Genomic DNA, 27,136 nt, shown 5'->3' with positions numbered 1-27,136 from the left:
TCTTGACATGTGTGCTTACCTCTCTCCTAAGGCCCAGGTCACACTTGCAGCTACCTCAGGATTTTCTTACCTAGAAGACACCTTTCAGCATCTCAAAAACAACAGAACATAAAGCCACCAGCATATGTTCTCAGTGCTACTGAATTGAATTAACTGGCTCTAACTTTCCCAAACCACCCTTTTTTTTTTTGACAAAGGTCTCAATATTTCACTGTCCTTCTGTCTAGAAGCCTTAAAGTGATCCTTGACACACTACCTTCCCTCTACACGTTGTCCCAATGCCAAATTAAGTCCATTCTTCCCTTTGCTTTGCCACCATTTGTCTTTAATTCATGTATTCATTTACATGCCTGTTGCCATTACCTGAACTAAGACCTATATTAATCCTTCAACTATTACAGAATTCTCTTAACAGTCTTCTGTGCCAGGATTCCCTAGTGTACTACTATCAGAATAATCTTTTGGATCTTTTTTTACTGTCAATTCTTTGTTGAAATTTCACTGCTTCCACATGGCTAATTAATAGTGAGAATAGTACCCAGCATTGATTGAGTGAACACTGTGTGCTAAGCACTGTATCACACTTTATATAAGCTATGCCTTTTAATCTTTATGGAAGTCCTCCCATTTTATGGAGGAGGAAACTGAGACACAGTTAATTTGCCCAGAGTCATGTATATGGGACGTAATAATAAGTAGAATTAGAATTTGGAGAGTATGATTTCAAAACTCTCCCTTCACCACTTTGCTGAATGTCATAGTCTTGTTAACAAATTAAATGGAACCTTAGCTTGACACTGTACCTATTCCACAATTTTCCCCAACCTATACTTTTTGTTATTTCATTTATATTGTTACAAATCCAGCAAACCTTACCATTCCTAATATGTGTACCTCCATGTCTACATTTATGCTATTTATTTCTCCAGAAACACCCTTTAACTCATACCATCACCAGCCAAAAATATATCTATTCTTCAAAGCCCAGCTAAGAAAACACTTTATATAAATTCCTTTCTGATTTACTCTAGAAATAAATCATCTCTGACTTCTGTGAACTCCCACAGCCCTTTGTATTTATTTGGCCCTGATTTTGTTTTATGTTGTTTATGTGTGTGATATATCATCTCATCTAGAATATAATTTTCTTGTGGATAAAAATAATACTGAATTTTCTTTATATATGCTAAATTACTTATGTTTATATACATAAATGACATTCAGAAAATTTTGAATGAATATCTCTGTTGGGAAACCATTTTTGTTTATGATAGATATAGTACAATGATGACATAATTTTAAAAAGCATTTTTAAAGAAAAAAGTAATACATTCTTTTCTATGTTAGTGAAAAATATAGGTTCTAATTTTTCTTTTTTCTCCATCTGATAAAGTCTGATATTTTCATATATAATCTTTCGGGCTTACTAATTAATCTTCACAAGATATTTAAAAATATGTTTATTGTTATCTCTACTAATAATTAAAATGTGTTGGATATAAATAATATGTAATTTTGTATTAACACCAGTAAAGATATTTTATAAGTTAAATTAGTATCATATGTAGTAGTTGGGGAAATAGTAAAATATATTGAAGAAAGAATAATGAGCCTTTGTAGTTGACAATCTATAAAATATATGCAGTCTATAGTTTCTTCTTTAATTCTAGGGCAACAGGTTGAAAAAAAAATCTGTATTCCAAACGAATGCTCATACAAATATTCAGTTACCATTTTTTTTAAAAAAAATTGGCTGAGCACAGTGTCTCATGCCTGTAACCCCAGTGCTTTGGGAGGTTGAGGAGGGAGGTTCCTGCTTGGGGTCAGAAATTCAAGACCAGCCTGGGCAACATAGTGAGACTCTGTCTCTGTGAAAAATTTAAAAGTTGGTTGGGTATGGTAGCATACACCTGTGATCCCAGCTATCTGGGAGGCCAAGGCAGGAGAATCACTTGAACTCAGGAGTTTGAGGCTGCAGTGAGCCATGATCACACTACTACACTCCAACCTGACCTAAACAACAGAGTAAGACCCTGACTCTAGGGGGAAAACAAGAAGAAGAAGAAAAAATAGATTACTATATCCACTGTTGTCTTAGGGGAAGAGAGGTGTCAATATAAAAGAAGCCTATTTGATCGATTCTTTAAATACTTGAACTGACAGACAGTAAAGAAAAAGCTAGAAAACAATTGGGGTTTTGGTGCACCAATACGAGTTTCAGAGAAGACACTTTTAGAGCAGGTGGCACACTAATTTGGACTTATTTTATTTTGCTTGGCATATGAGTAGATAATGTACTTGATGAAAATGAAATGCTAGAATGAGAGAAGATTATCATTCTAACTGTACATGGTTTGCTGTATCTTTGGGAAAAGAAGTAATTGGTAATGTTTTGACACAGGGATGTGCTTTGTGGTTACCTTTTGTGTACCAATATTGGTAATATCCCAAGGCTTGGAGAACTCGATGGTGAAATCACATCTACTTTAGTTGTGCAGCAAGGAAGAACATTAAACTGCAGGTAATCATCTAACCATTCTGTAAGAACCTGAGTCGTCTTATTTCTCAGGAATGCAGTTTAGGATTCCTTCTGTTTTCAATTCATGTATGTTAGTAGGTCAAAATATAATCTAGTTCATAGAGGTGATTGAGTAAATCCTGACAGAGAAGAGATAAAAAGAAGACAAAAAAATAGTTGAATGAAGAATGTTATGTGATTACTAGAGTTAGGCTTAGATTGGTCAGTAAAGTCTTAGAGTTTGGTTTCCATTTAATTCTTATTAAGAAAAATGAGGACTCTGGGTAAAATCAACATATTAAATATATGCATCTACTTTTGCTCCCTTATGAAATCCCACTAAAATGATACCAAATTGATATTTTTAAAAAGTTTATATATCCACAGGGAGGCATAGAAAGAGAGAAGAGACAATAGCAACAATATTTTGTTCTGTATAAAGCAAATGGATGTGTGGCACATGACTTGTCGAAGCTGAGAAAGCTGAATTTCTAAGTCAGTAATTAGGAAAACTGAGAATGAATCCAAGATATGCTCTTACTTCCCCACAGGCTCAGAAATTGGCAGCATCAGCTACTTTAGGAAGAGGGAGGGAAGGCGTGGAGGAAAGGGGCTGAAATACAGAAAATAGATGAAAGCAGTTAGATACTTAGATTACTTCCCCCATCTCAGCTAAACTGGGAATTTCCCTCCCATGGAAGACTGGAAATTTATACTCTATAGAGTATAAAAGAGGAAGTTTCTAAACTGGAGGACAGCAAGCAGTATGTATATCAATGTTGTATGGAAGTAGTCCAACCTTAATAGTACCAATTTCCAGTCATCTATTTGGCCTCCTAACTCAAATATATGTAGGTTATCAGAGATGTGAAGAAAAGTCTGTAACATGAAAAAAAGGAGACAAAAACAGTGAGACAATGAAGAGGAAAAAAATAAAACCACTTATCAATACTTATGAGAGATAAGACTTCTATAATGAAACAAGAAAATAGGGTGCTGTTTTTTTAAAAAAAAAAACAGAGAACATTCAGAAAGAAAATACATAGTGGTTGAAATTCCAGAAAGTAAATTAAAAAAGGAAAACAGCCGGGCGCGGTGGCTCACGCCTGTAATCCCAGCACTTTGGGAGGCCGAGGTGGGTGGATCATGAGGTCAAGAAATCGAGACCATCCTGGTCAACATGGTGAAATCCTACTAAAAATACAAAAAAATTAGCTGGGCATGGTGGCGCATGCCTGTAATCCCAGCTACTCAGGAGGCTGAGGCAGGAGAATTGCCTGAACCCAGGAGGCGGAAGTTGCAGTGAGCCGAGATCGCGCCATTGCACTCCAGCCTGGGTAACAAGAGCGAAACTCCGTCTCAAAAAAAAAAGGAAAACAAATGGAATATATTAATGGAAAAGAAAATCTTAACATATTAGACAGAGGAAACAGCAAGGAGGAAATTTTCAATGAATAAATCAAGAGAATGGCCTAGAAATAAAGGACTGGAGTTTCCATATTAACAGGCTCTCCAAGTGCTGAATACAATGAGTGAAATTAGAGGTACATCTAAACATATCATTATGAAATTTTAGAACCTTAGGACAAAGCAAAGAATTCTAAAAGTTTCCAGAGAGGAGAAAAAAAATCAGACTTAAGAATTAAAATGGTTTAGGATTTAGTAACAGGAGCCCTGGGAGTCAGAAGACAATAGAGAAAATTATTTACAAACTAGAATTTGTACTCTGGCAAAATATCAATCAAGTGTGAGGGTAGAAAATAAAGACCTGTTTAGTTATGCTCCAGATTTCTCAGGAAGGTACTGGAAATTGCACTCCACTAAAACAAAGTAAATCAAGAAAGAAAAAGACAGGGAATATAGGAAACAAGATACCGCAAGAAGAGACAGGGCAGTCCCCAAGTTGATAGTGAGATGAAAGTCAAGATTTACATTGCTACGAAACCGCTCATGATTTGCGTTGCTATGAAACCGGCACAATCAGAACAGATAAGAGCAGGCCAGAAACTCCAGGAGACTTTCATAAGTAACAGAAGAATGAATTAAGAATAGAAGGCGGTTTTCTCTCAGGAGGAGTATCTGGAAGAATATCTAGAGAGGCAGAGAACTGCTTTATTGTGTTTAAAAATGGTTTATCTGGTACACCGGAAAGATGGCGGAGCAAGAGCAAAGAAAAATCCCTTTGGTTCCAGAAAATCTCCTGAAAAAGAGGAAGGCTTATCAAGCCCTCAAAGCCACTCAGGCAAAGCAGGCACTTTTGGCAAAGAAGGAGCAGAGGAAAGGAAAAGGGCCCAGGTTTAAGCGATTGGAATCATTCCTACATGATTCCTGGCGGCAGATGCGTGACAAGGTGTGTGTCAGACGACTAGAAGTGAAGCCTCACGTCTTGGAATTGCCAGATAAACATTCTTTGGCCTTTGTCGTATGCATTGAAAGGATTGATGGTGTGAGTTTACTGGTGCAGAGAACCATTGCAAGACTTCGCCTGAAGAAAATTTTTAGTGGTGTCTTTGTAAAAGTCACTCCCCAGAACCTAAAAATGCTGCTCATAGTGGAACCTTATGTGACCTGGGGATTTCCAAATCTGAAGTCTGTCCGGGAACTCATTTTGAAACATGGACAAGCCAGGGTCAAGAATAAGACCATCCCTCTGACAGACAACACTGTGATTGAGGAGCACCTGGGGAAGTTTGGTGTCATTTGCTTGGAAGACCTCATTCATGAAATTGCCTTCCCGGGGAAGCATTTCCAGGAGATCTCATGGTTCTTGCGCCCTTTCCACCTCTCAGTGGCCCGTCATGCTACCAAAAATAGAGTGGGCTTCCTCAAGGAGATGGGCACACCTGGCTATCGGGGTGAACGCATCAATCAGCTCATCTGCCAGCTGAACTAGAACCAGGTGCCAAACTGCAATAAATTTTTATCAACAAAGTGGAAGCATGTGTTTTTGGGTTTGGAGAATTTGTATCAAGTATCTTCAGAGAAGATTATTTCCTGCTTTATCTTTTAAAACTGGAAAGGAGGGGTCAAAGAAAAGACAGTAGCTGGCCAGGCGTGCGGTGGCTCATGCCTGTAATCCCAGTACTTTGGGAGGCTGAAGAGGGCAGATCACCTAAGGTCGGGAGTTCGAGACCAGCCTGACCAACATGATGAAACCCTGACTCTACTGAAAATACAAAAATTAGCAGGGCATGATGGCCCATACCTATAATCCCAGCTACTCGGGAGGCTGAGGCAGGAGAATCGCTTGAACCTGGGAGGCAGAGGTTGCGGTGAGCCGAGATCACACCATTGCACTCTAGCCTAGGCAACGAGCGAAATTGTCTCAAAAGAAAAAAGAAAAGAAAAAAACAGTAGCTTATGTTCATGGCAAGCACCTCTCATCACAATCCAGTTCCATGGAAAAATTCCAGCGTTTTCTACATTGGCTGCTGCCTCGTCTGAAATCAGCACATTCCATGGAGGAAGGAGTCCTGCTTTGCTGCATCTCTTATCCTAGGGTTTAATGTTGGTAATTGAGTAACTCTAGCATTTGTACAAGGCTCCCTAAGACTCCTGCAGCAGTGGACAAGCCCAGGGACATAATTGAATCTGGTGATTCCTGGGGCCTTGTGAGAAAGACTTGAAATACACATAGGAGGAAAGGTACAAAAATAAATGTTTACTTGTCTCTGCAAAAAAAAAAAAAGGAAAAAAAAATGGTTTATCTGTTGATTATTTAAACTGTGTCCATATGTAATTTTGATAAAAATAAGTGAAATGAATGGGGATTGAATGTAAATGGGCTAAATGCCCCATTTAAAAGGCAGCAGAGTGACAAGCTGGATAAAAACAAGACCCCATGGTATGCTATCTTCAAGAGACCCATCTCATATGCAGTTGACACCTATAGATTCAAAATGAAGGGAAGGGGGAAAATCTTCCAGGCAAATGGAAATCAGAAAAAAAAAAAAAAAAAACAGAGGTTGCAATCCTAATTTCAGACAAAACATACTTCAAACTAACAAAGATATAAAAAGACAAAGAAGGGCATTATGTAATGGTAGAGGGTTCAATGCAGCAAGAAGAGGTAACTATCCTAAATATATATGCACCCTACACAGGGCACCCGGATTCATCAAGCAAGTTCTTAAAGACCTACAAAGAGACTTAAACTCCCACACAAACACAGTGGGAGGCTTTAACACTTCACTGCTAGTATTAGATAGATCATCAAGGCAGAAAATTAACAAAGATATTCAGTACCTGAACTCAATATTGGACCAAATGGATCTGATAGACCTCTATAGAACTTTCCACCTAAAAACAACACAGTATATATTCTTCTCATCGTCACATGGCCCATATTCTAAAATTAGATGAAATATGTCCACACAATTGGACATAAAACAATCCTCAGCAAATGCAAGATAACTGAAATCATACCAAACCTACTCTTGGACCACAGCACAATAAAAATAGCAATCAAGACTAAAAATTTCTCAAAACCATGCAATACATAGAAATTAAGCAGCCTACTCCTGAAATGACTTTTGGGTAAATAATGAAATTAAGGCAGAAATCAAGAAGTTCTTTGAAACTAATGAGAAGAAAGATATAACATACCAGGATCTCTGGGACAAAGCTAAGTTAGTGTTAAGAGGTCAATTTATACCCTAAATGCCCACATCAAAAAGTTAGAAAGATCTCCAATTAACAACCTAACATCACAACTAAAAGAACTAGAGAAGCAAGAACAAACCAACCCCATAGCTAGCAGAAGACAAGAAATAACCAAAATCAGAGCTGACCTGAAGGAGACTGAGATGTGAAAAGCCAAGTAAAAGATCAAATCTGAGTTTATTTTTTGAAAAAATTAATAAGAAAATCCATTAGCTAGACTAATGAAGAAAAGAGAGAAGATCCAAATAAATACAATCAGAAATGACAAAGGAGATGTTACCACTGACCCCACAGAAATACAGATAATCGTCAGATACTACTATGAACACCTCTGGCACACAAACTAGAAAACCTAAAAGAGGCTGGGTGTGGTGGTTCATGCCTGTAATCAATCCCAGCACTTTGGGAGGCTGAGGTGCGTGGATCACTTGAGGTTGGGAGTTCGAGACCAGCCTGACCAACATGGAGAAACCCCGTCTCTACTAAAAATACAAAAATAGCCAGGCATGGTGGCACATGCCTGTAATCCCAGTGACTCAAGAGGCTGAGGCAGGAGAATCACTTGAACCCAGGAGGCGGAGGTTGCGGTGAGCCGAGATGGTATCATTGCACTCCAGCCTGGGCAACAAGAGCAAAACTCCATCTCAAAGAAAAAAGAAAAAAGTAAAAAAAGAAAAAACCTAGAAGAGATGGATAAATGCCTGGACACTTGCAGACTCCCATGACTGAACCAGGAAGAAATTGATTTCCTGAACAGACCAATAACAAGCTCCAAAATGGAATCAGTAATAAATAGCCTACCAACCAAAAAAAGACCAAGGCCAAAACAGATTCACAGCCAAATTCTATCAGATGTACCAAGAGGATGTACCATTCCTACTGAAACTATTCCAAAAAATTGAGGGACTCCTCCCTATTTCATTCTATGAGGCCGGTATCATCGTCATATGAAAACTTGGCAGAGACACAACAAAAAAAGAAAATTTCAGCCCAGTATTCTTGATGAACATTGATTCAAAAATCCTCAACAAAACACTTGCAAACCAAATTGAGTAGCACATCAAAAAGCATGTCCATCATAATCAAGTAGACTTTATTCCCGGGATCCAAGTTTGGTTCAACATATGCAAATCAGTAAATATGATTTATTACATAAATAAAACTAAAGACAAAAATCACATGATTATGCAAAAAAGGGTTTTGATAAAATCCAACATCCTTTCATGCTAAAAACTCTCAATAAGCTAGGTATTAAAGGAACATACCTCAAAATAAGAGTTATCTGTGACAAACCCACAGCCAGCGTTATACTGAATGGACAAAAGCTGGAAGCATTCTCCTTGAAAACTTAACAGGGCAAAGATGTCCTCTCTCACACACCTATTCAATGTAGTATTGGAAGTCCTGGCCAGAGCAATTAGGCAAGAGTAAGAAATAAAGGACATCCAAATAGGAAGAGAGGAAGTCAAACTTTTGCTCTTTGCTGATGACATGATTCTATATCTAGAAAACCCCATAGTCTCGACCTAAAAGCTCTTTCAGCTGATAAACAGCTTTAGCAAAGTTTTAGGATACAAAATCAGCTTACAGAAATCACTAGCATTCCCATATACCCACAGCAGCCAAGCTGAGAGCCAAATCAGAAATGCAATCCCATTCACAATTGCCATAAAAATAATAAAATGCCTAGGAATACAGGGAGTCAAGGAAGTGAAAAATCTCTGCAATGACAATTACAAAACACTAATCAAAGAATGAGAGATGCCACAAACAAATGGAAAAACATTCTATGCTTGTAAATCAGAAGAATCAATATTATTCAAATGTTCATACTGCCCAAAGCAATTTACAGATTAAATGCTATTGCTATTAAATTATCAGCGACATTCTTCACAGAACTAGAAAAAAAAAAACTCTTAAAATTCACAGGGACTAAAAAGCTGGAGACATCATGTTACTCAACTTCAAACTATTCTACAGGGCTACAGTAACCAAAACAGCACAGTACTGGCACAAAAACAGGTACGTAGACCAATGGAACAGAACAGAGAGCCCAGAAATAAAGTAGCACACCTCTAACCAGCTGATCTGCGATGAAGCTGACAAAAACAAGTAATACAGAAAGGACTCCCTATTCAATAGTGCTGGGATAACTGGCTAGCCATATGCAGAGGATTGAAACTGGACCCCTTCCTTACACCGTACACCAAAATCAATTCAAAATAGATGAAAGACTTAAATAATACAACTCAAAACTAGAAAAACCCTGGAAGACAACCTAGGCAATACTATTTTGCACATAAGAGTAGTCAAAGATTTCATGATGAAGACACCTAAAGCAATCACAACAGAAAGCAAAAATTGACAAATGGAATCTAATTAAAGTGCTTCTGCACAGCAAAAGTAACTATCATCAGGGTAAACAGACAGCCTACAGAATGGGAAAAAAATTTTGCAAACTGTGCATTTGACAAAGGTCTAGCTAGCATCTGTAAGGAACTTAACTTTACAAGAAAAAACAACCTCATTATAAAGTGGGCAAAGGACGTGCACAGACACTTCAAAAGAAGACATCCATGTGGTCAACAAGGATATGAACAAAAAGGTCAATATCACTGATCATTAGAGAAACCACAATAAGATGCTGTCTCATACCAGTCAGAATAGTTATTATTAAAAAGTCAAAAAATAACATGCTGCTGAGGTTGCAAAGGGGAACATTTACACACCTTTGGTGGGAGTATAAATTAGTTTAATCATTGTGGAAAGCAGTAGGGCAATTCCTCAAAGACCTAAAAACAAATACCATTCTGCCCAGCAATCCTGTTACTGGGTATATACTCAAAGGAATATAAATCATTCTATCATAAAGATACACACACACGTATGTTCATTGCAGCACTGTTCACAGTCACAAAGACATGGAATCAACCTAAATGCCCATCAGTGGCAGATTGGATAAAGAAAATGTGGAACATATATATACACCATGGAACATTATGCAGCCTTAAAAAAAGAACAAGATGGTGTCCTTCACAGGGACATGGATGGAGCTGGAGGCCATCATCCTTAGCAAACTAACACAGGAACAGAAAATCAAATACCACATGTTCTCACTTACAAGTGGGAGCTAAATATTGAGAACACATGGACACAAAGAGGGGAGCAATAGACACTGGAGCCTACTTGAGGTATGTGGTGAGGAGTGAGTAAGAAAAAATAATTATTGAGTACTAGGCTTAGTAGCTGGGTGATGAAATAATCTGCACAACAAACCCTCATGACATGAGTTTACCTATATAACAATCCTGCACGTGTACTCCTGAACATAAAATAGAAGTTAAAAAAAAGAATGGGGACTTTTATAATAGCAATGATATGGCACCATATGAATAAATTATGAATATCCATTTTCAATTCTTACTGTGGTTTTTAAAAACATTTTTAAATAATATGCAGGTTTGCTATATTGAATAGTGACACTACAATAGTTTAGTCATTCTCAAATATAATTGTTACATATGCAATCTTTTTGGGTAAACCAAAACCAATTCTCATCCTTGTCTGAAACACACTTCAAATCTTGAAACCTACTTATAAAATTACATACTACTAATGCCTTATTTAACTTTTGTAGCCCAGGTGAAATGATAAAGCTGTTTTAATTCAGGACCCAGTTATAGTAATTATGTTTAAATCCTAAACTATATCAATTTCTCCAAAAGGAATTAGATCAAAAGATTCAATGGCTTTCTCTGAGATTGAACTGGCTTATGCTACTAGTTTTTATTAAATAATCGATAGAATAAAGGAAGCGATATTGCCTACTTTTAAGTTTTTGAGCATGTTTTCAAAAAGAATGTAAATTAATAGACTCATTTTTTGCTCTCAATTTGTTTTTAGTGGTGGGCATGTTAAGCTTGAAGAAGATGTAGATCTTGGCTATGTGGAAGATGGGACACCTTGCGGCCCCCAAATGATGTGCTTAGAACACAGGTGTCTTCCGGTGGCTTCTTTCAACTTTAGCACTTGCTTGAGCAGTAAAGAAGGCACTATTTGCTCAGGAAATGGAGTAAGTATCCAGTCCCTTCTCAGGAACTATTTCTTTTGTATCACAGAAGCAGATATGGCCCTAAACTATTTATTTTCTTAATTATGGAAAACATGATTGGTTATTCATATTTCTAGCTGGTATGTAAACACCAATTTAATTATAGCTATTTGAATATTTCTGTTATATAATCTAAGAAAGCCTGGGAATAAGGAAAAGGATAATTTTTCTAACCAAATTCTTACATCCTTCTTTTTTATCTGCCAACTTTTTACAAGTGAACTGGGAGATAAATTTTAACAAACTATAATGGGATTTTAAGAAAGAGAATAAAAATTAGATGCAATGGCCACAGTATTTAACAACTGATGTGGTATAGGCACTGACAGATCTGAACAGACTATTAATAACTGCTATAGCCACACCAGTGTGTACAAGCTGAGGATAAGTCCTAGAAACAAAAACAGAATAACTTAGGGAAATGTTTCTTACAGATGAATAGAAAAAAATGGCATTTGGAAGACTTTTAATTCTATTCTTTCAGTTATATGTCAGATAATGTATATCCTGTACAGGTAAGGTTCCAGGTTAAATATTCATTCTCTACTAGTGATAAAGTTTTCTCATTTTCAATTAGGAATTCCAATACTACCAAAAATATTTTTGTTCTATTTCTTTCAGCATGTGCTGTGACGTTCTTTTTATCTTTGTTCCAGATTCTTTGCTTGAACTGTTGTATTATTCAGTTAAGATAAAGGATTCCTGTTTTGGGATTGTAAGCCTTCAATTCTGGTCATTCCATGCATATCCTCAGGGATATGCCAAGAATTTATTTAGGGAAGTAACTAATTATTCCTTCTTGCCAAAGCATGGGAATTCTCATGGCATATAAGAGGAGAGCAGACATGTACTGAGTATCTCTGCTCCTATGAAGGGGTCTTCCAACTTTCCTTAATCTTTAAGAGGATGTTAGGGAGAAATACTTTTAGGGGATCAGAGGAAAAGAATAATGGAATTTTTCTTGATCATCCATGCTAATGATAATCATATCTTATCCATCTTAAGATTCTGAAACAAAACACAAGAGACCAAACATAGTTGTGCTTAGTAACCATTTGTTTAATTAATTAGTAGAAGAATAACCAATGCAAGTAAATCAGATGACAAATTAGCTTTCAGATAATTTAGAACAATTATGCATAATATATAAATACATAATATAATTATGTATTCACAATAATGATACATAATTATATTTGGGGTATTTTAACTTACAGCAACTCAACTCTTGTATTTGTGACAAAAAAGTAATATAAGAAAAATTAATACAAGTATTCTTTATGTACTGTGTATTATGTAGTTAAGAGTGTGGGCTTGAAATCATATGGCCTGGGTTTGAATCCCAATTCTGCTTTTTACTAGCTGGGTAACAGTGGGCAAATTTCATAGACTTTGCGACTCAATTTCTTCCTCTGTAAAATGGAGATAATAATAGTGCCTGCTTTAAAGGATTGTGTGAAGAATGAGTTAACTTGTAAAACACTTAAAACAAGCCCGGGATAGGGTAAGTGTGATAAATGTAAGCTATGCTATTTATTATCATTACTGTACCCTGGCATCACTGTCTGTTCTTGTCACTATATCATTGATACCTGACATATGACATAGCAACTGATGCTTAAAGAAGCCAAGTGACTTGATTAAGGTCCCTTAGCAAGATATGAGTGATATGGTGACTCAAATCCAGGCCTTTTAATTTTAAGCCTAAACCTTTTTCTTTCTTCTTATTTGTTAATCTGTAGCTCTTAGTGAAGCTGGGTTATAGTTACATTTGGATGTAGATGTATGTTGTGTTCCTGAAAATTAAATCAGACAATACGGAAATCCCTGTAGTGAAAACCTGTCTCAGGAGGAACTTAGCTCATCTGAAACCTAACTTAACTTTCTCCTGATTCTCTATTCAGAGTTGTTTTGAATTAGATTTAGGTGTATATTCTGTTTCCTGAGTGGACTAATGGAGAGAGATTATTTTCCTATAATATAAAAAAAAATGGTGTCAATTTTATGTGAATCTTTTTTCTGTACTCTGTTTGTGGGAGTTCCTTGACCCTGACATAGCTAGCATCTACAGCATGGATTGAGGTTCCAAGGTTACATCCTTGTGAAACTTACTTCTCAGACCCCTGCAAAACATCAGGTCTCCCCTCTTCATCAGAATTTTATCTCATTTTGCTTCCTAAAAAATGAATAACATTTTTGCATAAAGATGCCTACTAAGGAAGCAAAGAAACCTTTGTATTAGATAACTGACAGATTATTGTATGTCTGCTTAGTTTTTAAAATCTGCCTCATAAAATTTAAGTTAATGAAATTCAAAACAATAATTTCTTTGTCTCTTAAAATTCATTGTTCCCTTTGGGTCAGTTGTTGGTCTCTAGGAAACATTTGTTTGAGGTACTGGAGGACGAAATAATGTAATTAGTATTAGGAATAACATACTAATAATTTTTCAGAATTATCAAACTCTAAGCATATAATAGTAGGAAATTAGTGTTTATTTTTCATACCTCTGTACCAGAGAGTTGACATTTACTCTAGCTTGATTTTGGATTTCAGGTTTGCAGTAATGAGCTGAAGTGTGTTTGTAACAGACACTGGATAGGTTCTGACTGCAACACTTACTTCCCTCATAATGATGATGCAAAGACTGGTATCACTCTGTCTGGCAATGGTAAGTACTTAATTTGGTAACGTCATGTAGTCTTTATACACAAAGACAGAGAAAACTGCTCTCTGAACACTTTTACCTGAGTTATTTTTATGATAATCAAACATCTTCTTAATAATGAATTATACAACTGGGGTCCATTTTGTGAAACTGATTATGTCCATTAAATTATAATGATATGTAATATTATGTAAACTTAGTCTATTTAATTTAGCCTTATCTTGACCTACTTTATTCTGAGATTTTTCAAGTATTATACTTGTCTGAGGCTGTCAATAAACTATAACATTTCTTTTAAATGAAGAAAGTAGTCATAGCTCATAACTGTGTGAATTTAAAGGAAGAGTTTTAAATTTTTGAACTGAATAATTTAAAAGAATTAATTGATTTTAAAATATTTTAATATTGTTTATTATAGAATCTCATTGTTGTTCAACCCCAGTTCTGTAGCCTGAACTAGAAGCAGTAGTCCTGGCCAAGGTTCCTGGTTCCTGGAGGGGTTTTAAGGACATGGATAAGAAATAACAGATGCAGTCCTAAAAACTAGGGTGGCCCAAGTGAGGATGTAGAAACTGAATGCAGATGGTTGAAAGAACTAATACATTGTAGGTAAATGTCCCCTTTTACACTATTTCAGCATTTCATTATTGAATATTCTTTTATACAATATAATGCTCAAATCTCAAAGTTGATTCTAATAATCCAGAAAGGTAAACAGTCTTAGCTAATATGACTTTTATAAAGAAAATCGTAGGATGACTAAGATTTTAGAGTGCCAGTCTTAGCAGTGGTAGTGTGGAGCTTGTTCCAGTAGTTAATTCAAAGACAATAATATTTAGGTACGTGGATTTAAGTGACTTGTCAAAACCATACCCATTACTTAGAAATAAACAAGATTAACATCTAAGTTTATTGATCCCTGTTAAGTCCCTGGAAGAAAAGGAAGGGAGGACAGACATGCTAGGTCTTGTAGTAAGAAAATCCTAGTGACCTAAGGGCTCTTCTGGTAGCTGCATCTGTGCATCCCACAGAGGACCTGGCAGGTTGGAGTCTACCAGTCTGCTCAGATGTCCTAGCCCTGCTGTCTGATATGACTTCTGAGGGCTCCCAGACAGAGACTGCCACTCCTGTCATGGAGAATTGAAATCTCAAGTAGCCCGTGATTCCTGACCTTTGATGTGTAAAAGGTTGCCTCAGCAATGGAGCAGGCAAAGATGGATCTAAGCTGCTCTGGATGAAAGCTCTGCAGTTAACCATGTGGCATAAATCATTATCAGCAAAGCAGGCCTTCTGGTGTCAGAACCACGCCTCATTCAGATCAGCCTTTTCTGCCTTTGAGCCCTCCCTTGAGCTTATTGACCAAGACTTTGACTCATGGTGCCATTCTGCTGTGATGATCCTCTAAAGGATTATATCTCAGCCTGCCTGACAATGGATACTGGTACAACAATGCCATCACTGTGTCCTAGGCTTCAACCCTGCCCTGGATTCTGCCTGCCTCCCTCTCCTGCCACATCAGCTTCTATCCTCCAGCTCACTCAACTCTTTTTTTCCTTTGGGTTTTCCTTCTCTAGAATGCCACAGCCATCATTGCCCAGACTGGGAATTACAAGCCCAGTGTTTTTATCATCTACACCATCTGGGCAGTAATCACAGAAGTCTGTAGACATGTTTTCTCCCTTAAGAAACTCATATTCACTTTGAGAGACAAAATATAACACACACACACACACACACACACACACACACACTCACACAACTTAGAGCAATAAGGACCTTGCTTTAGTTCAAAATGGAGTGATATGCACAATAACATTTCTGGAAGTTCTGAGAAAGAGGTAAGGATCAAAAGGAATACAGATTTTCTACAAGTTCCTCCCTAAGTACCATACTCTTCCCTCTTTTAGTTTAATGACATCATGTTTTCTGGAAAATACAACTGTGCAAAATGTGCTTGGACAAGAATTAAAAAGGACGTACACCAAATACTATTTTTAAAACAACTGATGTGGGTTGCTGAATTATGGTTGATTTTTCTTTCCTTTGAAATATACCCATTTTTGAAAACAGTGTTGTTCATGTGATGATTACAAATCTGAACAATAAAGTTTCTGAAAGAATTTTATACCATTGATCTTCCTTTTTTCTTTTTTTCCTTTCAGGTGTTGCTGGCACCAATATCATAATAGGCATAATTGCTGGCACCATTTTAGTGCTGGCCCTCATATTAGGAATAACTGCGTGGGGTTATAAGTAAGTGAAATGTCTCAGTCTTGTTACTATCAAAATATATTTCTGAACATTTTGAGTATATGAAAACATCTAGAAAGTTTTGTTTCATTGGTAGAATATACTTTCAATGAAAATCAGTCTGGCTTAGCAGCCAGTCAGTGCTTGTTCTTGGCATGGTGAGGGGTGATAAGAACATCATTTCTTAGATTTCCAGACAACTTCCTTCCGTTGTAAAAGGACTAGGTATTATTTTAAAATCATTGCAGTGAATTGAAATCAGTCTAAATTTTTTAAAACTTTTAACTTGTAACTTTTAAAGAGAATTTGATAGCCTTAAACATTTTGCTCAGTAAATGCCTTCAAACATTGTAAACTTATTTAATGCGTTCAATTTCCTTTTTATGATTTATGTAATCTGAAAAGAAACCAGAGTATTCAATTTCCTTTTTAAGTGCTTCAGCCTTATGATGTGAAAAATTGCCTTGTATTCAAATAAGTAACTTAAGTTTAATAAGTTAAAACTTAAATATAGTGAACCTTAAGTGTTCTTTAATATTTCAACTTAAAATCATATTCTACTGATCCTTGATGATGATGTTCCAGCCCACAGGCCTGGGGTTTTTCTCCACTTGGAAGGCCTGCAGCTTGTGCCAGGCATTCTGGGCATTACCTCATTTCATAGCACATTTTTCCTTATGGACCAAACTTAGATAACTCAAAGTTTTGGAAATTAGAATCAAAAGTTTAGACTTTTACCCCAAACTTTTTGATAGACTTGGCTTTGTTCTGTGAGTTAACGTATGTCGAACACTCAAAGTAATACCTGGCCCACAGTAAGCCCTGTGTAATTGTTTGCCTTTATTATTATCACTTAACATGATCTTAAACCAATTGCACCAAAGGAAACACCTTTATAGTATACATGGTAATTGCTTGTGAGGTCAAAACAACGAAAGACTTTCTTTGGCTGAAAAGGGAGAGCAGTTAGTTTACTGCCAGGATAAGTTTTGCACACTACAAGCATTAATAATACAGGCATTTGTGGCAGACTATATATAACGAGTAGCACAGACAGCATGGTACAGTTTGGCATAACGTGGTTGACATGACATCATAGTGAAGGAGAACACAGCATCGTAGTAAGCTTTTCCCTGATTAAGTGAACACCTAGCCCTGTACCATATAGTCTTCCAGAAATGCTTGTATTATTAATGCTTGTAGCATACAAAACTTATCCTGGCAGTAAACTAATTGCTCTCTCTTTTCAGCTAAATAAACTCTTTCATGGTTTTGACTTCACAAGCAATTGCCATATATACTTATAAAGGTGTTTCCTTTGGCGCAGTTGGTTTAAGACCATGTTAGGTGATAATAATAAGTTCATGACAGATGCTTACAGCCTATGGACCTCTTTAGTGTGCAGGTTACTAGGTTTATTTCACTTAGATTCACATCTCAGCATAACTTTTGGAATTATGAAATCATATATCTCATAGGAAGGCTTTTCTGTTTGTCATTTGATTTCTCCTTGCACCACAAGCAAATTAGCTCTATGTTGGAGTCGCACCATTCCTCTGACTTAATGCATGATTTAAGTCGTAATTGCCATCACAAACATTGTTGTTTTGAAGTAGCTCAGTGGTTTCATTTGATTACATGAAAAAGGAAAGAAAAAATGGTTCATTCTGGAGTGTGTGATTTTCTGCCACCTAGTGATGGAAGTGGATATTTCACTTGTACAATCTTGGAAAACCTACCTTTTAGAAACTTAAACCCTCCTATTACTTATTAGATTATGTGTCTATTTGCTTTTATTGATTAGAATGAAAGGCACCTTTTCTGTATGTGATTTCTTATTTTTATAGCATTCTTTTGAGGTTTGTTCATTTCTGAATATATATATGCACTTTGCAACTTGATTAAGGAAAAAGACAAACCTTGTGCATACTGCAGTATCCTCTTTATAAATAAGTAGTCCAAATACCTAAAGTTTTAATATTTCTAAAATTATTCAGAATATATTTAGGAGTAGAACGGGAATGTAGACATTTTAGTAGAGGAATTAAATTCATGAATATGATGTTTCACTTATTCTATTTGAAATTTAAAACCAGATTTAGAACCTGAGAACTCATTTTCTCATTAGTCTGTTCATTTAAACTTTCTAGCCTTTCTCCATGCCTTGGGGTGGAGAACAGCAGGAACAACAAATGTAGAATGCTCGTTTGTAACTGTACAGCTTGGGAAATCAGACTGAGGGAATAAAAAGCAAAACATGTTGAAAAGAAAGATACCAGGCTTATTTTTTCCCCATCTGATAGTTTCCAGAATTAAAAATATTAGCAAATTGTCACCTTTGCCCTCATGTGCCTGTTACTAAACATGATACTTATAATGTGGATGAAATAGACTGGCAAGTAATGATGTTACCAATGAAATCCATATGAAAACATCATCCTTGATCTTAGAGGAAGCAGCCCAAAACTACTCAGTTGTATGACCTTTCTAACATGTCTCCAAAATATTAACACTTAATTTTATCCAGATATAAAGTTAGCAATGAACTCTTGAAAAGTCACTGGTACTGCACTACCACACCCTTTAGAGTAATTTTTTAATAAGATCCACTTAGTTGGAAATGTATTTAAGTTGATTTTAGTTTATGGTTAGATAAACACAGAGACTAAACATTGAAAAAGTATTTCCAATGTGAAGCTTCAGCGAATAAGTAGTAATTACTTAGGAGCTCCTTAACTGCCATGAATTAACTCACTCCTGTTTATCATACCTGATGAAGTAGGATGTTCTGGTATTCACTTACATCCTCCTTTTTGAAATTCTTTTGAATAAGTATAGTTTGGGGTTGGTATTCCATTAGGAATGAATTATGATTTTATTTCTGTGAAAATACAGTTATTTATATAAGTAACTTGATTCATTAATTTCATTATTTAAATTAATATATGTCTGAAGACCTGTATTTGAAATAAGTTTTACTTTAGAGCAGTGATTGATGTTGAGAAAACAGTTACTCTTTGATGACTGCAACATACTTATGGTTTAAAAATGGGTAGTTGTTAGACAATGCTGTCACTCTTTGTCGCCTCTCCTAATGATGAGGTGACATTTTTGTGTATGCATTCCCCATTTTAATTCTGTAATTTGAAATCCTCTAGTGAAGACTTTTCAATGAAAGCTAGAGCTTTTATGTCTAGTGCTTCCTCTTGATGTCCTTCCAGAGGTAACTAACTCTTGTGTTTCTCCCCTCTCTCTTCTTGTCCATGAAAAGAAACTATCGAGAACAGAGGTATGTGATAAAAATAATGTGAACATATAATTGGAAGGTTTGGCTCATATTAGCATTGTGGGAATTCATACCTGCAATTATAATTAAGTTCACTTTGTTTTTATGCCACAGTGATCATACACTAATTGTGATTTTTTCATTATCTTGAGATAATTTTAATGATGGTGCTGTGAAATATGGTAATTTAAAATAGATCTGGCATTTAATTTTAATGGTTCTTTTATCCAGTAATACTAAAATTAGTGGAGATTCTTGCTTTTTTACAAATAGTAATATATATAGAAATTGATTTTTTTTCCATCTAAAACAAACTTCCTCTATGTTAAGGTGTCACATTTGTTTACATTAATGTTAGCTTTTCTTCATGTTTATAATACTCTCATAGCCTAATACTTTCTGAGGGAAGTTATTTGTTACTCTTGTTATATTAATAATGTCCATTCATAAATGACAAAGTTTGTTTGGGCAGTGTTTTTGCTGGGAATGCTCTAGCATTTGATGAGCCTGTTTATCTCTGCCTGAGGAATTTTTTTTGTGTTGATTAGGTAATCAAACATTTAAAGAAAGAATTTGCATCGTTGGAATCTCTGATAGTCTTGTGTATTATTTTTTAATAAAAATGCCTAATTCTTGAGAAAGTTAGACACCCTGTATAGCATAACCTTAAAAACCTATGTTTAACCAACAGTTTTGATAGAGTGTTGGTTAAAAAGAGATACAAAGCATTCATGCTGTTCTATAATAATTGCCTATTTTATCTGAATCTAAGCGCATAATGTTGGAATGCACGCTTCACTTTTCACACTTAAAAAGTTACTAGTGCTGTTAGCTACTGATAAAAAATACTAAAATATTATCCTAGAAACTGATAACCTAGACCGGGTCTTAGACGTGATATGGTACTTAGTTCTATACTCATGGTATTTATACAGATTCCTATTTATTTAACCTTTTCCATTGTGGAATTGCATCCCTGTGATAGCTTATCAATAAGCTGTATAAATCTGGTAATTTGTCATGCTCCATCACAACTTTCATTTTTTTCACAAATCAAAGTTTTAAACTTTGCTCTTTTTTAAAATAAATTAAAATTCCCATCAGGCTTTAACCGTAAGTATCTGTAGAATCTGTATAAATATATGGTGCCCATGGGTTACCATTCAAAATCCTGGTCAGTTTGTGTAGACAACAGAAAATATTAACCTTGCCCTAGAGTGACTAACTCATCATTAATCGAAAAAGTAAAACTGGGACAAAATTACATTTTAGAAACAACCAGATTTCTTGGTTACATGTTTTAAACTCTTGTGTTTGAAAGCGCTTGAATAGAGGAGGAGCCGCCGTTTAGGCTTTCTGTTGGGTAGAAGTTGATTGGTAGTATTGGAAATCTAAGTTTGATGACTTTCTTTAGTGGAAAATAGAATTAGGCAAATCAGATTTAAAAGATTAATGATTCGGCTTCATTTCCCAGGAGCTAAGGCTATAATGTAATTTAATATTACTGAATATATGAAAAAGAAAGTGAAATGTCTCATATGTAACATAAGCAAAGCTAGCACAGTGATCTAAGATGTGTTCTCATTAGGGATTCTACCATAATAAGGGAATTACCCACACTTTAGAAAAATGATTCATATCGAAAAGTATGTACAAATTTTTTGTTCTAACTCAATATGTATAGAGATATAGTTAAGAACATTTTCACATGCAGAATCTCCTTTATGTGCCTGATATAATTTCATGTCTCCTGGTGTTACTGAGTCATCATTTCATTGGTCTGGCTACTCTTTTGGAATCTAGCCTATCACATTTTGAGCGCTGTCACATCTTAGTGGATATTTATTGTATATATTTTGATATATGTCAACACAACCTTCTTTTTGTCCTTGGCCATGACTAATGAATACTAAGTTTGTACAGTAGGTCTCAAAGTGGAGAAATGGCAACAAATAGACTTTAGATCAGGAAGTAGTGAATGTATAAGTATTTTCTAAATGATTTTCCTTTTTGAGAATACATGTTAGTGATTATAGAGAAAGTGGTAAGGCCAGCAGACCAAAGCATGCAATACAAAATGTTCAGTCCTGTGAAGATCTTCCCAATTCCAAAAGATATCAGGAAGTAAAATTAAGAATTTTGAGTTGTTATTGCTTTTAAATTACATTTTTCTTGGAGGTTCCATAGTAGGGAAACCAATCTACAAGGAATCAGAAATCTACTAGTATGTGGTATTGGAAAATCAAACTTACCTCAACTCTGAAATCAAGTAAGGTTTGTTGCAATCTGCAAAGCATTTTGGTGAAGGGAAATTATTAGCATGTGGTCTTGGAAGACTGTATTTCTCTAATCTTTCAATGAATGAGGTCAATGTAGTTGCTCTCAAAGAGGAAGGCAGCATTCATTGACATGAGTGAGGCTCACATATACTGGTTAAGTTGGTGACAATGTTGGTGAATGTAACTTTTGCTTTGACACTAAGTGCAAGACATAATAAGTACAGTAGCCAGTTATCAGATTTTTAATACTGTTGCAATGGCTCAGAAGTGCCAAACTGGGCATAACTTTCCTATTCCTAGAGAGGACAGGCAAGTAATTCTGTGACTGAGTTTCATAACCAGATACATTTTCTCTCCTGAGAATGGGTCCTTAAGGTTTTCAGTATAGAGGAGGATTATATTGTATGTTTACTTGCAAGTTTGATAAAAAGGTGAGAAGGAGACCCATTTTTTTCTTTTTGTTCATAAACTTCATAATAAAAAGAAACCCGAAGCTCCATTCAGGGGCATAGTAAAGGCAGAACTCCGCGTATGTACAACATCACTTTAAATCTGCCAGTGTCTTGTGATGGGCAGAATTGTGGAACCAGGGAGCCACAGCCTTAGATATTAGGTAATTAGAAGGATGGTTATATTTATCCTTTTATTTAAAATATTCAGGAAAGAAAACTGCTCCAGTTTTTTCAGTTGATATTACTATTTATATTGTAGCACAATTGCTTCAGGACTTAGAAGCTATATGACTTGTAATGGGAATTATAAGTTTGCAAATAGCAATAGAATAAGAAACATTAACCGAACTTAGATATATAATACATCTATATTTAGCTGAAATCTTATTCTATTCCTTTGTCTGAGATGAACACACACTGTTATGATTGATGAGAAATAGAAAAAATAATTAGATTATATCTTTTTGATGTATGATTTTACTTTAAACAGAATCTCCTCCCCTGCCCCATTTCTTTTGTCTCTCACCTCTTTTAGCCACTTTATTTTCTGCTTGTGAACTTCCTATCTTTTTTCCAAACCTTTTCTTAGTTTGTTTTTATATTATTGTTATTCTTTCGGTGATATTCCTGCATCTGTCAATGTGACTTGGCACACATTATGCAATATTTCTTAAAACAGTAAAGTAACAATTCCAGTAAGTGACAGCCCAGATATCAGCCAAGCATTGGAGAAATGCATCCTTCAGCATTAAAGTTAAGAGTTGGTTAACATTCTAAGTATGCATAAGAATTATCAAGATAAATATAATTCAAGGGATGCTTTTAGGAAATATTAGACTTTTCTCATAACAGCACCAATTTGCCTAAAGGTTTTGGGGTGATCAAGAAATGGTCTTACTTAATGTTTAAATTTAGAATGCTAACATAACAACTAGATGATTTATAATTATGAACACATTAAGAGTTGTTTTCTGAAGTGGAATAAGAATAAGCAAGCAATAAGCATAGTATTGTAGACCTGGAGAGAAATAATTGTATAAATTAGCTCCTCCAGATCATTAAGTTACAGGGGTTGGTCTTTACCTTAGAAAATAGGGAATACCTTCGAAAGAATGTTACTTAATGGGATGGATCAATTCAAAACACCAAATGAAATGCCAGAGTTGTACAGAGAAGAAAAAGACAACATGTAATTAATGTAGGGAGAGATACATTTTGAGGGGAAAAAAAAAACTAGTTACATAAGTGTTTATTTTATTTTGGCTATTGTCCGCTAAAAAATCATGCACGTCTAAAATATTTGCATATAATATGAGTAATATGAGGTAATTTTCCCATTACAAAATTCAGCACTAATCAGACCACCTAATATGGTAATCACTTTTAGTTTCCATGATTTGGTGGAATAAGGAAGCATTCAAGATTTAGGAATAAAACCATAAAGATAATAAAGGACTGGAAAAAGAAGTTTGATTTAAAATTTTAAAAGGATCATTTATTTAGCCATTTGTAATCTTTCTCAACAAATGATGAAAAGTTATTTTATTTATCATGGGTGCTTGATAGTCTCTATTAAAAGCAAGAAGAATTAAATTGGTTATAATATGCAATTAATAATTGTAAAAAGGACAAATTTATAGACAATGAAGGATGTTAAATATTATTCATTTTTGAGATGGAGTCTCGCTCTGTCGCTCAGGCTGGAGTACAGTGGCACAATCTCGGCTCGCTGCAACCTCCGCCTCCCGGGTTCAAGTGATTCTCCTGCTTCATCCTCCTGAGTAGCTGAGATTACAGGCATGCACCACCACACCTGGCTAAGTTTTTTGTATTTTTGGTAGAGATGAGGTTTCACCATGTTGGTCTGGCTGGTCTCGAACTCCCGACCTCGTGATCCGCCCTACTCGGCCTCCCAGAAACATTATTCTTAAGAGATCTTTAACAAAATTCGTAACCTATCATTGACATTTATCATATGAAGAAAGTTACATTCACTCCGCATGTAATTTTAAGGAAAAGGCAGCGATTTTCTGTCTTTTGGAGGCTTTGCAATGACAGAGATAAGAATCTCATCTGCTCAATGTAATGAAAAGAAGATGGTGCTCCAGAAGTACATTGAACTGAAACTCCCTTCCAACCCCTTGACTGAAACCCACAGTTTATGACATATTTAGCATTTAGGATGTTTCGGCACTGTGTAAAAAATGACTGTGGACTACAGAGAAGTTACATTGAAGGGGTAGTAAGATGTGTTCAGTTAAAAACACGAAACAAAACTGGGCCCTATCCATTGTGAAAGATAGTCCCTCTACATCCTCAGTGTCAGTTAAGTGAGGCCTTGGTAATTGCCAGGATAAATGCCTGAAGGCCAGCCAGACTCATGTAAAGAGAAGGTGATTTGGGGGATAGAATACTGGGAATGGTCAAGTGTAGTTCAGAGCTCTTGTGTCATGGCTTTTCTTTATTTTTTCTTTATTTTTCTTTATTTTTTGAGAAAGAGTCTCGCTCTGTTGCCCAGGCTGGATGCAGTGGCATGATCTCAGCTCACTGCAATCTCTGCCTCCCAGGTTCAAGAGATTCTTGTGCCTCAGCGCGAGTAGTTGGGATTACAGCTGTGTGTGCCACCACACCTGCCTAATTTTGGTATTTATTGTAGATACGGAGTTTTACCATGTTGGCCAGGCTGGTCTCCAACTCCTGACCTCATGTGATCTGCCCATCTCGGCTTCCCAAATTGCTGGGATTATAGGCATGAGCCACTGTGCCCAGCCTAGTCTTTAATTAATTTGAATTTGGTGAGGCATATCTCATCAGTTTATAAAGATTATTAGTGAAGATAGTAGTGACAAATAGAATTCGTTAACCATAAAGATTATTACTGGAAACGTAGTGTTCATGGGATTCTTTTACAAATATTGATATAATACAAAAGGGAAGTTTTCTCCCCAAGGTAAATATAGAACTCTGATTTTATTGAGAGCATTTTTTGGCATTAATAGAATATTTTACTGGTAAATAGAATATTTTACTGTAAAATAGAAAATATTACAAAGATCTCTTACAGGGGAAGATATATCAGATGTCATGTAAAAGTATAAATATGAGATTTTATATTATTTTTCCTGTAGAATTAATGTTTTATAATATACTGAGGAAGAGAAAAAGTATCTAATATGAGCTGAAGTTATTTATAGAATTAAAAAATATATTGGAAGGATCAATATCAAATAATTATAGGTGGAATTAGTCCTACATTACTAATTTTGTGAGAAATTCTACTTTCTTTAGTTAACATAAAGGAGAGTAGATTAAATCACACAAGTTAAAATATATGCTTCATACCAATTGGAAAATCTTTTTCAGATTCACAGACGTGTAACTAAATAGCATCCAAATAATAGAGTATTCAGTCATTCAAGAGAATGCACGACCAAGTATTTTAAACATTTACAACAATATGGCAATAATTTAAGCAAGCAAACACCTGAAAATGGCATTTTGGGGGGGTTAAATTCAGCATCAGAAAATAATCAAAATTATAATGGTAAATAAGGAGAAACCAAATAGGAAAGAGAAAAGTTAGCAAATTTGTGCTTTTGTTAGAGATTTAATTAAGCATAGGTTTGTTAAAAATTCTCAGTCCAGCACTAGTTTGTGGCACCTCCAACAATAGTACTGAATAGAAATGGATCAAGTTTTGGATGCAGTTGGCTATTTGGAGGCTACACCACTGACAAGTGACCAGATTAGCTATTGCAGGAGGGTTCACTGGGGGCCTTATCTAAAAGTTTCTATCTGATTACCTTAGGAGAAGTAAGAAAAATCTGTCCCAATCTTAGTTTATTGAAAATCAGATGAGTTGGGTCAATAACAGTGCAGATTAAATACGTTTTCACTTGGGCACTCCTACTACAGTAGAGATGGAGAACTAGGGTCACCAGCTACCTGTAAATATGCTTCTATAATCTCAACAAAAAGTCAGTTATTCTTTTCAGCCTTTTCTTTCTCTTGCTAAATTATCTTCCTTCACATATTCCACTCAACAGTTAAAAAATTATCTTTTTGATTCAACTTTGAATCTTTCCATATCTTCATATTTCTGTTAAATGAATAGTGAAGCTCTAAATTGAACATCAAACGCTAATAGGGACTTATTTGGATTAAATTCTAGAATAGCTTAAAAGTCAATCCGTTTCTTTTAAGATCAAATCCAGGTTACATTATATAATGTTCAGAAATTTTAAATAGTTTATTCACTACAATGAAAAAAAAAAAACTGTGCTTAATCTGAGTGGGGACTGTCTGTCCTAACACATCTTCAACATCAATTTTTTTTTTTAAAGACAAAACTGCACTTAACATCTTCAAGTGTAATGAAGTTACCATGAAAACACTCATATTTTCATATCTTTTCCCCAAAGCAAAACTTTATTCATCCAAACGATAAAGGCTTTTGTAATTGCATTTCTGGCCTCTACAGTTAGAATGACTTTAACTTGTCTCATTTATTGATAATTTTATGTGTTGTGATAGATTTGATTCATGTAGATCATTATCCCTACCTCTCTTTTTTCCTGAAATAATATTTGTATATGTCTGTGTTCATGTGTGTGTCTTGTTTTCTGACTCTGAAATGTTTATTATGCCTTAGACAGTTACCCCAGGGAGATTATGTAAAAAAGCCTGGAGATGGTGACTCTTTTTATAGCGACATTCCTCCCGGAGTCAGCACAAACTCAGCATCTAGTTCTAAGAAGAGGTCTGCTTTTCTGTCGCATTTTCAGATTTCTACCTGTTCCATCACACATTATTCCATTAGTCAGAACATTTCATTATTTTGCAGCAGGTTTGATTACTTCTTCCTTCTTTCTTGAATGTTAAAAAATAGTATCCTTTGTTCTTTGATTACT

General features: G+C 35.5%; 2 protein-coding genes across 15 annotated transcripts in view; both read left to right on the top strand.

Moving 5' to 3' along the window:
- Window positions 1-27,136, top strand: part of ADAM22 (ADAM metallopeptidase domain 22) — a 261,243-nt gene that overhangs the window by 212,072 nt on the left and 22,035 nt on the right. For 7 of the 14 annotated variants that reach the window (XM_064380422.1, XM_064380419.1, XM_021674227.2 and 4 more), the window contains 6 exons: window positions 2,402-2,521; window positions 11,084-11,252; window positions 13,848-13,962; window positions 16,122-16,212; window positions 19,481-19,498; window positions 26,878-26,985. In XM_064380422.1, the coding sequence (XP_064236492.1) occupies window positions 2,402-2,521; window positions 11,084-11,252; window positions 13,848-13,962; window positions 16,122-16,212; window positions 19,481-19,498; window positions 26,878-26,985 (621 nt within the window). Of the gene's footprint in view, window positions 1-2,401; window positions 2,522-11,083; window positions 11,253-13,847; window positions 13,963-16,121; window positions 16,213-19,480; window positions 19,499-26,877; window positions 27,073-27,136 lie in introns of all 14 variants that reach the window. The other 7 variants (XM_064380425.1, XM_064380424.1, XM_064380421.1 and 4 more) reach the window with 3 other exon arrangements.
- Window positions 2,547-11,056, top strand: LOC135276519 (large ribosomal subunit protein uL30-like 1). Its single transcript, XM_064380427.1, has one exon. The coding sequence runs from the start codon at window positions 4,671-4,673 to the stop codon at window positions 5,409-5,411; it is 741 nt and encodes a 246-aa protein (XP_064236497.1). The 5' UTR covers window positions 2,547-4,670; the 3' UTR covers window positions 5,412-11,056.

Source organism: Aotus nancymaae, unplaced genomic scaffold, assembly GCF_030222135.1.
Source record: "Aotus nancymaae isolate 86718 unplaced genomic scaffold, 86718_ANA_hifiasm-v0.15.2.pri h1tg000025l, whole genome shotgun sequence".
Classification (NCBI taxonomy): Eukaryota; Metazoa; Chordata; class Mammalia; order Primates; family Aotidae; genus Aotus; species Aotus nancymaae.
This window is presented reverse-complemented; position numbering and strand designations above follow the sequence as displayed.